General features: G+C 44.6%; 1 protein-coding gene across 1 annotated transcript in view; it reads left to right on the plus strand.

Annotated features, from left to right (window-relative positions):
* The first annotated feature begins 1,369 nt into the window (after window positions 1-1,369).
* The window catches only part of MSH2 (mutS homolog 2), an 87,152-nt gene continuing 71,593 nt past the window's right edge, over window positions 1,370-16,928 (plus strand). Inside the window, exons 1-4 of the mRNA XM_084829189.1 lie at window positions 1,370-1,620; window positions 4,923-5,077; window positions 8,587-8,865; window positions 13,347-13,493. Coding sequence (XP_084685315.1) covers window positions 1,392-1,620; window positions 4,923-5,077; window positions 8,587-8,865; window positions 13,347-13,493 — 810 coding nt within the window. The 5' untranslated portion in view covers window positions 1,370-1,391. The remainder of the gene's footprint in view (window positions 1,621-4,922; window positions 5,078-8,586; window positions 8,866-13,346; window positions 13,494-16,928) is intronic.

A 16,928-nucleotide genomic window follows, 5' to 3' on the forward strand; every position in this document is an offset into this window, starting at 1 on the left:
TGGCCCTCTAGATGTTGATAGAGTGCAGCTCCCAGCATCCCTCACCATTGGCTGTGCTGGCCAGGGCTGATGGGAATTGCAATCCAACAACACAAGTTTCCCCACCCCTGCACTGTATATAGTTATACCCCATCTTCCTGCTTTTATTTCTAAATTGTGCTGAAGGGCTGAAATACCAAGAACAGTTACAGTGCCATTCTAGGCACATAAGCAAGCCCCATGGAGCACACTGGGGATCATTCCTCAGGAAAGTTGCAATCCTGTGCCCGGTATAGGATTGCAGCTTTACTGAGGAGTGATCCCCAGTGAACTCAGTGGGGCTTTGTTGTTGTTCAGTCGTTCAGTCGTGTCCAACTCTTCGTGACCCCATGGACCATAACACGCCAGGCCTTCCTGTCCTGCGCTCTCTCCAGAGCGTGCTCAAGTCCATATTCATTGCATCAGTGATGCTATCTAGCCATCTCATCCTCTGCCGTCCCCTTCTCCTTTTGCTTTCAATCTTTCCCACCATCAGGGTCTTTTCCAGCGAGTTTTCTCTTCGCATTAGGTGGCCAAAATATTTGAGCTTCAGCTTCAGTATCTGTCCTTCCAATGAGCACTCAGGGCTGATTTCCTTTAGGATTGACTGATTTGACCTCCTTGCAGCTCAGGGGACTTGTAAGAGTCTTCTCCAGCACCATAGTTCGAAAGCATTAATTCTTCGGCACTCAGCCTTCCTTATAGTCCAGCTCTCACAGCCATGCTTACTTCCGTGTAAATATATATAGGATCGGGCTGCACATCACGTCCAAGCAGGAATAAAAAAACAGCTGTAAGAAGCTTATGGGAGAGACCTTAGCTTAGCCTCCTGCAACCTACTGCCCTCCAGATCTTTTGGAGTACAACTCCCATCAGCCCCAGCCAGCATGACCAATGGATAGGATTATGGGAGATGTAGTTCAACAACATCTGGAGGGCAGTAGGGTGGGGAAAGCTGATTTAGGGCTCAATCCTAGGCATGGTTACACAGGAAGCACAAGTCCTACAACTCCCAGCATGCCCCAGCCACCCTGAGTTCACTGGGGATCACTCCTCAGTAAAGCTGGGGCATGCTGGGAGTTGTAGGACTTTTTTTTCCTGTGTAACCACGCCTAGGATTGTACCCTTACACACACAAACACGCATCGCCAGCATCCCTAAGGCCGCTGCTGCCACTTTCAGATCATGCTCCCAAGCAAGCCTACAATAATCCTCAATTGCGGGTGGTTGCCACGGTATCGGGACGGTGGCCGGGAGGGTTCGCTCCGCCCATTTCCTACGGTGGCCGGCGCGGGACGCGGCGCGGGGATTGGCTGCGCGGGGCGTCGCTGCCGCGCTTGCCGGCGGCGCTGTTGTTGGCGGGAGATTCCAGCATGGCGGCCTCCACGGACCCTTCTTCGTCCCCACGGGAGGGCTGCTGGCCCGAGGGCTCGGGCGCCGAGAGCGGCTTCGTGCGCGCCGTGTTGGCGTTGCCCGCCAAGCCCGACACCACCGTGCGGTTCTTCGAGCGCGGCGAGTGCTACACGGTGCACGGCGGGGATGCGATGCTGGCGGCGGCGGAGGTCTTCAAGACGCGGGGGGTCATTCGGATGCTGGGCGCAGGTGCGGGCTTAGGGCGCCTGGGGCGGGGGCGCTGTAGGGCAAGCGGGGGACGGTTCGAGGCTCGAGATTCCTGGAATGCGTTTGGGAGGCGTCCTCGGTGGTGTGGCGGAAGCTTTAGTTATTGTCTCCTTTAGGTTGGGGGAGGGTCGTAGCAAGGCAGCAGAGCCCCTGCTTCTGCGTAAAAGATCTAGGTTCAGGCCCCCGCATCTTCAGGTGGGGCTAGGAAAGACTTCTGTCTGAAACCTGGAGAGTCGGTGCCAGTCTGTGTAGACCCGAACCCTCCAACCCTTTTTGTGCTAGTGAGCACGTTAGGACTTTTGAAATGGTGTCGGGGCACTTGTGCAAAATGGCTGCCGTGTGGGGTCTAGAACCCAGAACTAAGCCCTAGCAAAGAAACCCCACCAGTCCAGTTGTAGTTCTCGCCATCCCTCATCCTACACTTGCCCCAGGCAGAAATCCTCTTACTCAGTCTCCACACCCCACATTACAGACGTATAAATAAAACAGACAGAAAACACATATGCACCTTCAACTTTTACAACATACAGACACAGCAAACATAAACACACACTAAATCGTGTGCTCTCTCTCACTCTCCCCCGCCTGAAAGAGACACAGACTGCTCAACAGCCTCATTCAGGCACAAAAGCCAAACAGGACAGACACACAACATTTTGTTGCCTGAGGAGGACAATGAGAAATACATCCCATTTCTCACTGGATGACCTTGGGCCTCTCAGCCTAACCTACCTCACAGGAGTGTTGTGGAAATGGAGAACACAAATGTAATAAAATGAAGTAAATAATTTAACACTAGAAAAACATAATTGCCTTATACTATGTTCATAGTAAGCCTACCTAGCATGTAAAATGGCAAACTGTGTATTTCATGCTCCATATATGCACTTGTTTACATGCGTGTGCACTAAAGACAAGATGCATCTAGTATCCTTCCTGCAAATTTATAGAAAACCTGCAAATTTATAGAAAACCACCTAGAAAACTGACACCAACCCTTCTACCTCACATTAAACATTAAAAAATTGAAGAACATCCTCTTGCTTCTCACATGCCCCACCCATATACCTCTGTCTTCTGTATGAACACAGACTAAAATAAACTTTATTAACAGCAAGAACAACAAAGAGTCTTATGGCACCTTAAAGATTTAATGAATTCGTTCTGGCATAAGCTTTTGTGAACTATATTCCACTTCATCAGATGTATCGAGTATTATGGGGAGTTTCGGGTTTATATACAGTGTATATAAGGGTGGTGGGGGTGGGTGGGAGTGGAATTGTAATCACTGAGGTGCCACAAGACTCTTGGTTGTTTTTCCTGCAGTAGTCTAACACGGCTACCCTCTAGCATTTATTAATGACACAACCCTATACGTGTCTATTCAGAAATAAGTACCACTGTGTTCAGTAGATTTTAAACCTCGGTAAAGGATTGCAGCCTTACAGCACAATCTTATGCATATTTTTTTTAAAAGTCTCATTGAGTTCAATAAGAATTACTATCAGGTATGTGTGTATAAAATGCAGCCTAAATCCCTCTTATTTCCCCCCACCCCGCCTCCCTTTCCTTCCTCCAGGTTACAGTATGGCACAGAATAAAGAAACCTGGGCTGAAATGAAATGCTAAACACAGGGCACAATCCCGTGCATGTTTACACAGAGAAAAAGCCTACAACTCCCAGGATGCCTCAGCCAGCCATTCTGGCTGGGGAATGCTGGGAGTTGTAGGCCTTTTCTCTGTCTAAACATGCATAGGATTGCACCCTTATTTACTGGGGAGTTGGTCTGTTGCTCTTTTCATGTTGAACGGGGTGGGAGAGGGAGGGGATCCAGTGAGGGGTAGTTGATTGGGCTGGGAGACACCTGTCATCACCACTAGTTAAGCCAGCAAAAGCGAAGACCATCATTTCATATTCTGCAGATTCGTGCACTCGCACACAACTTGGGACCAAAAAAAAAGAGACGGGGGGGGGGTGTTTCAAAATGAACCAGAAAGTCCCTTCTCCAGATAAGTGGTTACTCTATACTTCTCTTTATGGCCAAATGTTGATCATAGCTGTGACTTCACTTATTGGGTAAACACACTAAAAGGTGGTAGCAGGCTCATTTCTCACAAAACGTTTGAGCAAAATGGCTGTCTGTTTCTCACAAAACGATTGAAATATGCCTGGGCATTTCATCTCATATCTCAGGTTCTACAAGTGCAAGAGACTCTTTTAATGTGGAAGCTGGAAATCTGGGCTTACTAGTGGCTCCCCTCAGGTCATGAGCTGGGTGCTATGGTTAATCTGGCTATGGCTATAAGGTTATTAATGAACTTCTTAACATCAGTAATTTGGAGGTCAATAATGAATCGAATCTATTCTTTTTAATGGCTTTCTCTTTGATTAATTTTATTTTATTACATTTTAATGCTGTCCAATAGCTGAAGCTGTCTGAGCGTTTAACAGTTAAAACCACAAAATACAAAACAGTAAAATGCAGATGATAAAATACAATTTAAAAGTTTAAAATTACAATATAAAAATAAAATAAAGAGAAGCTAACAGCAAAAGATTTACAATACAGTACCAGATAAAAACAAACTGAAAAACTAAAACGCCTGGGAGAATAAAAAGGTCTTCACCTGGTGCTGAAATGAGCACAATGTAGGTGCTAGGTAAAGCTCTCTAGGAAGCTCATTCCACAGCTGGGGTGCCACAGCAGAGAAGACCCTCTTCCTGGTAGCCACCCACCTCACTTCCTTTGCCAGGGGTTGGTAATGATGAGCATTACTAGATAATTAGAGATAGATTGACTGACTTGATTGATCTGACATGTAATAATGACAAATGTATTTTAAAACTATCACCTTGCGGATTCATATTCCAATCTTCATCCAGTACATAACCTCATTAATTGTTTACAACAGAAAATGTATACTTCATTTTGAAGCCAATGAGTCCTTTTTTTTAAGTGACTTGTCAGGTAAGTATGGGAAATATCATTGGGCATGATAGCCCAGGTTAGGCACATTTGATTTCAAAAGGAGCAATTTTTTGCACCATATAACTTTCCTATTGAAAACGATGGGTTGGATCCTGGCTTAGTCATACTTAGAGTGAACCCACTGAAATAAATAGGACTTAAGTTAGTCATGACTTAAGTCTCACGGATCTTAGTGAATCTAAGCATGACTAAATTTGGATCCAACCCAGTGGGACTTAACAGAGCTTAACTTGACTGGATCATACCTTCTATTTGTAGTGTGTCAGCTACTTAAACACCATTGTCATCCTTTAGGAACCCGGAAACTTGAAAGTGTTGCACTTAGCAAGATGAATTTTGAATCTTTTTTGAGGGATCTGCTTCTGGTTCGTCAGTACAGGGCTGAGGTGTACAAGAACAAAGCAGGAAATAAATCCACCAAAGAGAATGAGTGGTATTTAGCATACAAGGTATGTCTTCATCATAACTAGTTGGAGTGAATAATATTAAACAAGTATGTGTTGCTCTGATTGCAAACCTATGTGTACTTTTCACACTTTTCATCTGGCAGTTAGACGTCATAGAATCGGGCACATTCAGGTGTGTCTGGTGCTTCTCCGCTATCCACTAGGATGATGGTTTCTGCTCTTGAATGATTGGAGGCACCTCACAGGGCTAGAAAATTACGTAATGTTTCCAAGGGCAATTGAGTCAGTTCTCACATAGCGAGAAGCCACTGTGGGTGAATTTCCCCATAGGGCTTCTTGCTGGGGCGCCGGCTGCCATTTTGAAATTTCAGACTGTGGTGGGGGTGTGTCACAGTTTGTTATGTGCGAACCCATGTGAGGCTGGGTTGTTAGGGTTGCCAACAAGCCACCCACAAACGTAAAACAGGCAGCATGGAAATTCACCCACTGTGGTTACCCGTTATATGCGAACGAGGTCAGTATCAATTTTTAAGGCACCAGGCCTGATGAGGGTTGAATAAATATGTTAGCCTTACAGGAGACCAGGGACTAGAGATTTTGCTGAGATGGTAGATCTGCGTGTCAGTCATACCGCTTTAGATGCAGGTGGGTCATTTTGTTCTTCTGTACAAAAAAGGTCCCTCCACATAGAAAACTAGCATGCCAAGGAGTTATTTTTAAATTGTTTTAAGGTTTTATTGTTTTAAACTGGTGAACATTGCCTTGATGGCTTTTTAGCAGATAAGGCAGCATACAAAAGTTAATAATTAATAAAATTTGTGTAGAAAATTATATAAAGAATAGAGATGAGAAGGTCCAGGAAAAACCTGGGTGAAAAGGCTTACCCCCAACCCCGAGGAATTTTTTGAACATTGGGGGGGGGATGTTTTTCCCCTGGTTTTTTCCCCTAGGCCTTCATATCTCTATTAAAGAACCATTCAGTCATGAGAGCCTCCACCTGCAGTCTGAAGTGGCACAGCCCAAAAAACACAGGTTTACTACTTCATTGCAAACTAGACCGTGGAGTCTTTGTTTCTTCCAACTCTTAGCAGAGCATCCTGGGTGCTTGATTATAAAATGCAGCACTACACTTCCAAGAAAGTAAAGAGCTCAATTTTCTTTTCAAGAAATCAGGTTACTCTAACCAGGAGAAGTGATTGAAGAAGGTGGAAATCTGTGAAAATCAACCCATGTGATAGAATTCTAGTTCAGGGCTGACTTATCTCTATTGAATTATATGGTGGATAAACCTGCTAAATTACTATTTGTCTACATAGTTTTTAGATTTGTCCTGGCTTATCCCTAAGGCAGCCTTCTGCAACCTGGTGCCCTCCAGATGTTTTTGACTACTGCTCCGGAGTTCCTGGCCAAGCTGATTGGAGAAGTCCAAAACATCTGGAGGGCACCAGGTTTGGGAAGGCTGCTTTAAGGCTTTGAGCAGCTTATGTAAATATTTACAATTATGCAGTTTAAGAAGATAGAAAAAAAGAAAGAATGTAGAAGTTTCTTAACTATTCCATAAATGTTACCTCAAAATCAGTATCCTATGTCTGTGACTCATTAGGTTGGATCCAGACTTGCCCTGGAAATGGAAGGGACCAAGGTCCAGGAGGATGGGGGTGGGGTGGGTAATTTTCACCAATTCTCCCTGTGAGCCCAGCACATTCTCCAGGACTGTTCTGGAAAGGCCCGTGACCCTCTGGAGCAGCTTTTGTGGGGGAAAGGGGGTTGCTCGGGGAACCAGCAAAAATCACTCCCCCCCAGGGTCTTAACAATTTTTGGCTGGCCTTGCTAGCCAAGGCAAAACTGGTGGTCAGCGGGTTCATCCCCTCTGCCACCTGGATTGAGCCAAGTGCCTCCACCCAACAGCAAAGAATTCCGCCCTCCCACAACCCATCCTGTGGGAAAGGCAGGAGGTGAGCATTCGGGCTTCAACTGGTGCTTGGCAAAGGGATTCAGAATCCCACTGCCAAGCAGTGGTTGTAGGAATCTCCACATCTCCACTTTTTTCCCCAGCAGGAAAGACAATGGTGGATAATGTGTGGGATTCAATTAATAATTGGCTGTGGGGCTGCAGGAGCCTCCCTCTTTGCATCTCCTGTAGGAAAGAGAGGTGGGGTGCATGCTTGAACCCCCTCCTAGACTTGGAGTTGGGGATGGGCGGGGGTAACTGAAGCTGCCAGTATGATCCCTGCCCATCCCTGCAGCTTCGAAGGTGGGAGGAATTTTTTTTTTTTGGTTGCTTGTCATGCTTTCTAGAGCAGGGGTGGGCAGAAGGTAGATCTCCAGATGGGTTGGACTTCCTCTCCCACAAGCCCCATGGCCAGTAGTCAAGAATGCTGGGAGTTGAAATCCAAAACATCTGGAGATGTACTTTTTGCCCACCCCTGTTCTACAGGACTGTGCCACTCTTGCCATGGTGAGCATAATTGTTGCAGGAGAGCTCCGTGGGCAGAACGCTACCCACAGGTAGTCTAGATCTAGCCCAAACAGTACATGGTGATTGTGGCATATTTCTTGGTGGAAGAGAAGATATGCAAGCTGACTGGGGCCAAGCTGTCCAAATAGAAACATGCCACACATGCACAAACAAATGGAGATCCCCCAGAAATGGTGGCTGGAGTGGGCAGGGCAGAGGGGGCAAAGAGATTCTCCTCCCTTTTCTTGTCCTTCCACATACGCACACAGTGATGTGGAAGGAATTTTTCCCTTAGCAGGGGTGGGCAATCTCAGGCTCTGGCCAGATCCTGCCCTCTGAGCTTCTTCCATTGGTCTGTCCCCTCATCCCCCCATTGTTTGGTGGCTTTCGTGTAGTTTTCTTCCTATTCTAAAAGGGTGAAATGCCTCTCCTGAGACTGACTTACTGGCTGTAAGAGCTGTAAGCTATAATATGCTGGTAGTTTTGGCCCTGCCCCCATTGCTTTTGGCCCTGCCCACCACTGGAATGTGACCCCCAAAAGCTTCTCCAGATTTGAATAGGCCCTCAGGCTGAAAGAATCAACCCTGTCCTAGAGGGATTCTGTCTCCTCTCTTAGTAACATGAGGCGCGGGTCATTTGCCTAAGTTGCTAGCATTATTTCCATTACCAGGTACGTTGTCTGGATTGTGTCACTTCATTTGTGGGGAGAAATAGAGGACCTTATGTGGGCTGAGGAGGAGCTGATGACTAGCTGCTGTGTCCTCCCACTTCTGTGACTGTGAACAAAAGACACCAAAATTAATAACTAGACATTCTTTTCTAGAATTATTTTCTAGTCTGACAATTCCTGTATTCCTGATTGACTGGAGTTCTTGGTGACATACTGTGATATTAGTTCACTTGATTGGAAACATGCATAACACAGTGTAATCTGACTCTGTTCAGATAGTAATTTTAAAAGGTCTGATGTAGTTTAGGTGAAGAACATCCAGTTTAATCCTTTGGTAGCTTAATTGCCATGTCTCTGTGTGTAATTTGAGCTCTTCTATAATTCAAAACCAGGTCTCATTCTCTGATTTTCTTTCTCAAATAGGGTTCTCCAGGAAACCTTGCCCAGTTTGAAGATATTCTGTTCGGCAACCATGATATGTCATCCTCTGTTGGTGTTGTGGGCATTAAGCTGCTCTCAGCGGATGGACAAAAAGTTGTTGGAGTTGGGTTTGTGGATACTTTGGTGAGGAAACTGGAAGTGTGTGAGTTCCCAGATAATGATCAGTTTTCAAACCTTGAAGCACTGCTTGTTCAGATGGGACCCAAGGAGTGTTTGCTTCCTGTTGGAGAGGCTGCTGGAGATATGGAGAAACTGAGACAGGTAAGCCATGAAAGCTTTGTGGCTTGGAGACTTCATTGTACATAAACCTAAAATTGGGATGGAGGAGACAGCAACTAATTGAAGATGCCTTTTGAACTCGCCTGCAAGTTTTAATTGGCTTAAGGCACAATGCTATGCATGTTCAGACAGGAAAAGGTCCTACAATTCCCAGCATTCCCTGGCCAGCATTTTTTTCTGTTTTTTTCTGCCCCCCCCGCCCCCCCCCCAGCCTACACATCTCTAGTGTGACCCTTGCAGTCATGCACTGCTTCCTTCTTCTCCCTTCACACACTCACACTCCCTCTCTTGCTGGTTTGGATTATGTTCGAATTAGGCAAACTATGGTTTCAGCCAGGGGTCTACAAATATCAGCTTGGCGTACTAGTCAAGTCTCTCTCTTCCCTTGCTACCAATTCCACCTTCACTCCACCCTCCAGCATGTTCAGGGGGCTTCCAGAAGAGGCTACTGTTTCTCTAATTTGTGCTGCCATCTGTGGACTAGCTACGAAAAAACAGGAGCTCCATCTCTTCTTCCTTCCCTCCCTCCCTTCCTTCCCTCCCTCCCTCCCTCCCTCCCTCCCTTCCCCAAACTGTTGTGTAAGTGACAAGACAAACAGGCATTTCTCCTGCAGTTTCTGTCCTCCTTCAAACCTTCCTCTCATTCAGCCCTCTAGCAATCATGGGGGGTTTGGGGGAGGGTCAGGGGGTTGTGCCTGACCTTCAGGAAGCTTTGGAGAACGATCAAAACAGTGGGAGAAATACCTGCAGGTTCTTTCCATTGCCAAACCTTCCTACAAGCCGGGCAAGATTCTGCCTGTCCTTCACAGCCCTCTTGTGTTGGCTGCAAGGAGAAGTGAGTCTTTCCTCACAGAAAGCTTTGGGGGCTAGGAATAACTAGGATTTCTCACACTGTTTCTATCCTTCTAAAGATTCGTGGAAGGGAGAAAAGACTCTGACTCTCCCTCCAGCCAGCACGTAGGTTCATGGGAGGGGAAGAAACTGCCGGTTGTGCAGTGACTAGGATAAGGGAAGAAACAACTAGAGAGAAATGTCTGCTGTTTCTTCTTGTAGCCAAATAGGATCTCATTCACATAGCAGTCTGAGGCTGCAGTGAGCCTCTCTTGCCAGGGGGGAAGAAGCCCTCGCCCCTGGCAAGCAGAATGATCAATGCCTGATTGCTGTAAAGTGTCATAGAATAGTAGGATTGGAAGGGGCCCATAAGACCGTCGAGTCCAACCCCCTGCTCAATGCAGGAATCTAAGTCAAAGCATCCCTGACAGATGGCTGTCCAGCCTCATCTTAAAGGCCTCCAGTGTGGGAGAGTCCACTACCTCCCTAGGTAATTGGTTCCATTCTCGTATTGCTCTAACAGTCAGGACGTTTTTCCTGATGTTCAGCTGGAATCTGGCTTCCTGTCACTTGAGCCCATTCTTCCGTGTCCTGCACTCTGGGAAGAGATCCTGGCCTTCCTCTCTGTGATAGCCTTTCAAGGACTTGAAGAGTGCTATCCTATCTCTCCTCAGTCTTCTCTTCTCAAGGCTAAACATGCCCAGTTCCTTCAGTCCTTCCTCATAGGGTTTTGTTTCCAGTCCCCTGATCATCTTTGTTGCCCTCCTTTGAACTCTCTCCATCTTGTCTGCATCCTTCTTAAAGTGTGGTGCCCAGAACTGGACACAGTACTCCAGAGGAGGCCTAACCAGTGCTGAGTAGAGGGGAACTAGTACTTCCCGGGATTTGGAAGCGATGCTTCTATTAATGCAGCCCAAAATAGCATTTGCCTTTTTTGCAGCCACATCATATTGTTGGCTCATATTCAGCTTGTGATCTACAATTCCAAGATCCTTCTTGCTTGTAGTATTTTTGAGCCAAGTATTCCCCATCTTGTAACTGTGCATTTGGTTTCTTTTTCCTAGGTGCAGAACTTGGCATTTTTCCCTATTAAATGTCATTCTGTTGTCTTCTGCCCAGCACTCCAGCCTATCAAGATCACTTTGAATTTGCTTTCATGTCAGAATTAGAAAACCAGTTCAAACTATGACTTACTTCCAATTCTAGTTTGGAGGCAAACTCTGTTAGCCACAATTGACTTGATTCTGATGCAATAGCACATGGTGGTTGCTGTGAACCAGGAAGTAAAGGAGGAAATGGAAGTGCAAGGGGGGGGAGAGAGAGCGAGAGAAAGAGAGCACAAGCCTGAGGGAGGTCCCTGAGAGTGAAACATGATGTGGCCATGATGTTTGAGTTGAGCCAATGTGCCTCTTCCTCTTTATCTCAGATCTTGCATAATATTTGGCCCAATGTGGTAGGCAGAAGTGGTGGGGAGTGCAAGCAAAATGGGTTTTTATGTTTCCATGAGTCCGCAGTGTTTAGAACTGGTCCAGACATTCTTAATCAGAATTTGCCATCAGGTGTTTATTCTAAACAATAACGTTGCATCTAGTCCATAGTTCTTGCCTGAAGAAGAATATTGTTGGGTTTATCTAAAAACTTGAAGTGGATAGAAACAGCTGAATTCGTGCTTTTAATCTTGTTGCTATGCCAAAAGAAACTAGGTGGTTGATTCTTCAAAATCTAAAATTGGTGGCTACTTATTCCCGTTGAGTTTTACTGAGTGATGTACCTTAATACATTAGTAATGCGATCCTATGCTTATTTACTCAGAACAAAGTCCCTAAGTGAGTTTAGGATTGCATGCTGCAAAGCTGAACATGTTTACTTGGGAGTAAGCCCCAGTGAACTTAGTTTTGCATAGACATCTATGGGGTTGCACTGTTCATTTCCAGAATGGTACATATAGATGGGTGGGAAATTCATTTGATTTGCATTTTAATATGACCGTAATAAATTCACACTAACTGAAACTACACACAAATCAGAACACAGTTATATAGTGATGTGATATTCGTATTTTTCTGAACTTTGCAATGCAGTTTGCAAATAAAAAATGCATGGAAATGCATATAATCAGGGAAAGTGTGCACAAAAATACATTATGTTAGGGAAAATCACTTGCAAAACAATGCGTATGTTAGGAAATGTGTGTACAAAAATGCACATATTAGGTAAAATCATTTTAAAAATCACAGACTGATGTGGAAATGAGGCGGAATGAACTCAGCATTGGGAAACTGAGTGGAAATGAATTTGAGAGATTTGTCCGTCTTACTTAGCTCTGTTCCTTCTTACTTCTTGGGAGGGAGAATGTCTCTCTTGGGGTCCTTTCAAGCCAGAATCGTGGCTACCACTATGGTAACAAATGAACAAGAATAGCACGGAGCTCACTTCCCAGTTTGTATTCACAATAATGATGGCGAGTGCATGGGCTCTCCCATTCGTATACACTGGGGAAAGCTGACGTAGTGAGTGGTTCAGTGCCACTTACTGAAATCATTGTATGGTCAAGAACTGTAGCCTTCACTATCACTGCTTCTTGCATCTCTCTCCCCCCCCCATTATATCTTCTGCTTTCTCCTTTTCTTCTCTGTTTGTGAGTCAACTCACTAACTCTCCCAACCAAGACTGTGATTCTTGTGGAGAGAATCCTTGGCGCACTTTGAAGATTGGGCTCCTGGTGTAACTCACTGCTTTCTCTGTTCTATGCACTTTTCTGAGCTTAACTTGGCCCCAACATTCAGCTGGGGAAGGGCATGGTCTGGAGCAGTTCTGCCTTAAAATGTCTGTTCCTTGAATTCATCTCACGTGACTGAAGATGGTTAGGTCTCTCTAAATGTCAGCCCCACTTTATTAATGGAAACATCACAAGCTCTTGAAAGTAAAATGAAACACTGATTTTCCTGGATGCACTTGGTGCAGCTTCACAAGATTAAAACATGCTGGAGGCATTTTCATCTAGCTCCTCCTCAGTAGTCTTAGTAGTAACAGATTCAAAGTATAATGTTTCTGTAGCTTGAAATACTCAGTGTGGGGCAGATTTGTGCCTTCTCTTGCCTTGGTATGCTGCTCTTCACCACCAATGCATCACCTGAGAGCTTCTCTGGCCCTGGGGCTGAAAGAGGTTCAACACCTCTGGAATAGAGCTTTAAAAAGTGTTCTCTGCATACTGAGGATGCAGATGTAAGCCAGCAGTCACACTATTGATTTCTTTTCAGAGTGCTCTGACTTTGTCAGAGTGCACAGTCTAAACTGTGGGCTGCATTTAGATATAGAATAAGAATTGATTTTCATATGCTAACAGTTCGTGGTCAGGTAAATGTGGTATGTTCATGTGCTTTTTCTTGAATTGCCTATAAGGTGCATCTGAATTGCTGGCAAACTTCATTTGGACAGGTCTTTGCCACCCTTGCTATGGATCAGTACAAAGAAGGGGGGACAGATGCATAGATGGTAACACAAATGCACAAGAGGAAGAACAGTGAAAAAGCCTGATTTGGGCAATTATTGTCTTCCGTTACAGGATGTTTTGCCTGATAAGAGTGACTGTAATTGGAGAGAAGGTACTACTCATGATTTTATATATGCAGGTTGTTCAAAGAGGAGGGATTCTGATCACAGAGAGGAAAAAGAATGAATTTTCAACAAAAGATATTGTTCAAGATCTCAACCGCTTGCTAAGATTGAAAAAGAAAGAGCGTGTGTCTAGCGCAGCGTTACCTGAAGTGGACAAACAGGTTGGTAACTGAGCTGGAAGCGGGTGGGAAGCATGTCATAAAGGAGTGAAGCTGTGTTTGTCATAGCCCAATAGTTTTGGCTTCTCCCCCTCAGTCTTCTCTTTGCTGCTTGAATCCAAGATCTTTTTGGAAGGTGTGAAATGGGGGATAAAATGCCCAAACCTGTTTTGAGTCCTTGTTTCTGCAGAATTGGTTCCATCTATCCATTCATGTTTGTGTAGCTTTGGAATAATGTTTGGAATCTGTAGATCAGAATACAAGTTATGCTGTACATTGCTTTGTGGTGCTTCATGCCTCAGTTACCGACAATTCCTCGTTGGGGATTTAAACATGTTTTTTATTGTATCTTGAGAGTTTTATCACATCACAGGTGCACAACCTCCAGCCTACAGGCCTAATTCGGCCTGTGGAGGCTCGGCATTCAGCTGGCAGAGGCTTGTGCCACCTCTGTGGGATCCACCCCCTCAGCTCTGCAAATTGCACTCCTGCTGGGAGGTGGGGAGAGAAATGGCAGAATGTGCTGGCAGAATGTTATGATTGGATCCAAACCTCATTTAAATTAATTTAATTTAAATTAAATAATTTAAATTAAATTAACATATTTAATTTAATCCAAATTAAATGTGTTAATTTAGAAACAAAATGCACACAAGTGGTAGCAATAAATATGGAATTAGCCTTGCAGGTAATTTCATGGAAGCTGTGAGCTCACGAATCTTTTACAGCCTGCTTATCAGTGTATAGATACATTTGAAAACCAATTTTTGTGGTGGGAGGGGAATCAAAACATAGGTTAAATGTCTCAGCTCACAGACAATTGAGATGCAGCTTTTGGGCTGTACTGGGTTTACAAGATTACAAAATGGGGAAAAAGAATGCATGAAAGCTGCATTATACTGAATGAGACCATTGATCTATCTAGTCCACTATGGTCTGCTCTTATTGGCAGTAGCTCTGTGGAGTCTCAGGCACAGGTCTTTCCCATCAACTGCTTAACCAGTCTTTCTTACCAGTGATACCATGAATTGAAATTAGAAACATCTACATGCAACGCCTGTAGTGCTGAGCCCAGTTGCTCCATCCCACTCCCAAAGCCACCTTGGAAGGCCTTTTAGGCCAAAGGCAGGACATGTTTTGGAAAGAAATAGTCTCTTCACTTCCCCGTTGCAGGGCCAATACTCCAGTTCCTGTGGTGGAGGATTGGTGTGAGCCCTTCCCTTCTGCCATGAGTATTGTGTCACGTTTCGGAGTGGTGCCCCATGTGGAAAGCTGTATATTGGGTGCACAGACTTCTGGCTTGGTGGGGGATCTGCTCTTTTTGAGTAGTCCCCTGAGGCCCACCAACTGGAGTGAGGTTCAGAATAGTCGTTAGGATGGTACTGGAGCCAGAGGCAAAATGGTAGCTTAGGGGAAAGAGCCAGTTCCCTACACATCATGGCCATATAGTGGATTGATTTGCATATGCAGGTACAGATCCATTCCTGATCAGGAATTTGAACACAAAACTTAAAACTGGCTCGCAGAACTGCACAAAGACCAGTTCAAAAGCAACCAATCAGTACTCCTATTTTATAGCTAAGGCACACACAAGCTGATAAGTAAACAGCACCAACCAACCTCGGCATAGATTTTTTTTGGTCCCTCAATTTTACCGCAATTGGTAAATGTTTGGGAGTTGGTTGAGGGGGAAGGGCTTGTGCATCTCTTCTCAATGAATTGGATTGTTTTCCCAGTGAGTGTATGATTCCCAGGCAATAGTATGGAGGTGCATTGATTTGTTTCTAGTGATGTCACCCAGTGAACAAAATCTTAGTTCATTAACCAGTTAATCAACTATCTATTACAACTGCATGTGGGTAAAAAGCAATAGTTCTGAAACAAGGAGTGTAATTTTTTTGCTTCTAGATGATTCATGTGTGTGTTTTAGCAGCAAGCATTTTAGAAGAGGCATTTCATACTTTGTGTGAGAAAGGGCAAGAATGCATCTTAAAACGATGCTTGCCAATTGCAGTTTTATGTGTGTGTGTGTGTATATATATATAATTATATTATATCTGATTAATCAGAGGCACATTTTTAGTTGATTAAAAGTTTTCAGTTGATCTAACTGATTAATTAAACTTTGCAGCCTTAATTGTATAGCTTTGCAGGTGATTTCTGGGCTGCCTGTAACAAGCAGTCTTTTCCTGGCTGCTATAATGCTTAATGGCCAGGAGGGGCCACCCTAGCTTAAAGGCCTGGAAGGAACTAGCTGAACTGTATGACATTGGAAGAATAGGCATTTGTAGGGATGGGGTGTCCAGTGGAACCAGCATGGTAAGGTCAAATAACCCCCCACTTGCAACTTTTTACTGATATGAGTAATAATGCTTTAAAATGGTACATACCTTTTACTTAGTATTTATTGGAGAGACCTCCAAACGCTTGTGGTTGTTGCAAAATAGACACACAATTTTCACACACAATGGTATGAATGTGTTTTTTCTTTGTTGTTGTTGTTGTTTATTCGGTCAGTCACTTCCGACTCTTCGTGACTTCATGGACCCACGTAGGCAAAATGCTGTGTGTCAAGTAGCCCTTGTTGGATGGCCTTGGGAAATCCACTGTCTGTTTTCCCTTCATATATTAAGTGGGGATGAACTTAGCTCATGGGCCTGTACACGTGGGCAAGATAAGACTATAAAGCAGCCTTCGCCCTCCAGATGTGTTGGACTATAACTCCCATCATCATCCCCAGCCAGCCATGCTATCTAGAAAGCACCATGTTGGGGAAGGCTACCGTAAATAATGTTTTAAATACTAACAGCTATATACAGCAACAGTTGTAAACTATTGTTTTGACATTGATTCATTAAGAATATTTGGGGAAAGGTTTTAAATATTTCTGTCCTGACTGGTTCATGTATAAAACTACCGCACTCATCCCAACTTAACCCATGCTTTGAAGGAAGTTGTTATGAGTTTATGCTCTAAAGAGGTGACTGGAGGGGGAGAAGTACCTATACTGACCTGGTTTGCATGTAACAACAATTCCTGGGTGTTGCGGCTGAGCAAGAGTGAGTGTGTCACTCATCAATCATCACCCTGCACACTCATCAAGTCTGCTTTCAATCAACAATCCGGGAAGCATGGGTGACGATGTTTGGGTAAACTCTGGGTTGTTTAACCCCTACTGGGTTGTTTAACCCCTACAACAACCCAGAGTTCTGGGTTCAGATGTCACAACAACAACCTAGGAATGGGGTGTTCCTGGGTTGTTAATTGAAAATAGAAGTGACGAGCATGCTGCTTGGCCCCGACAATTCCTGGGTTAAACAACTCAGAATTATCATTATATGCAGACTGGGACATTATCTTTCTTGGCTGTGCTTACCTCCACATCTTTAAAAACTGTAGCACAAAACCTGCAAGAGAGGTGTAAGGTCCCTTGTATTC

Source organism: Heloderma suspectum, chromosome 1 (genome assembly GCF_057233095.1).
Source record: "Heloderma suspectum isolate Gila_16-S chromosome 1, 16-S_ref, whole genome shotgun sequence".
Classification (NCBI taxonomy): domain Eukaryota; kingdom Metazoa; phylum Chordata; class Lepidosauria; order Squamata; family Helodermatidae; genus Heloderma; species Heloderma suspectum.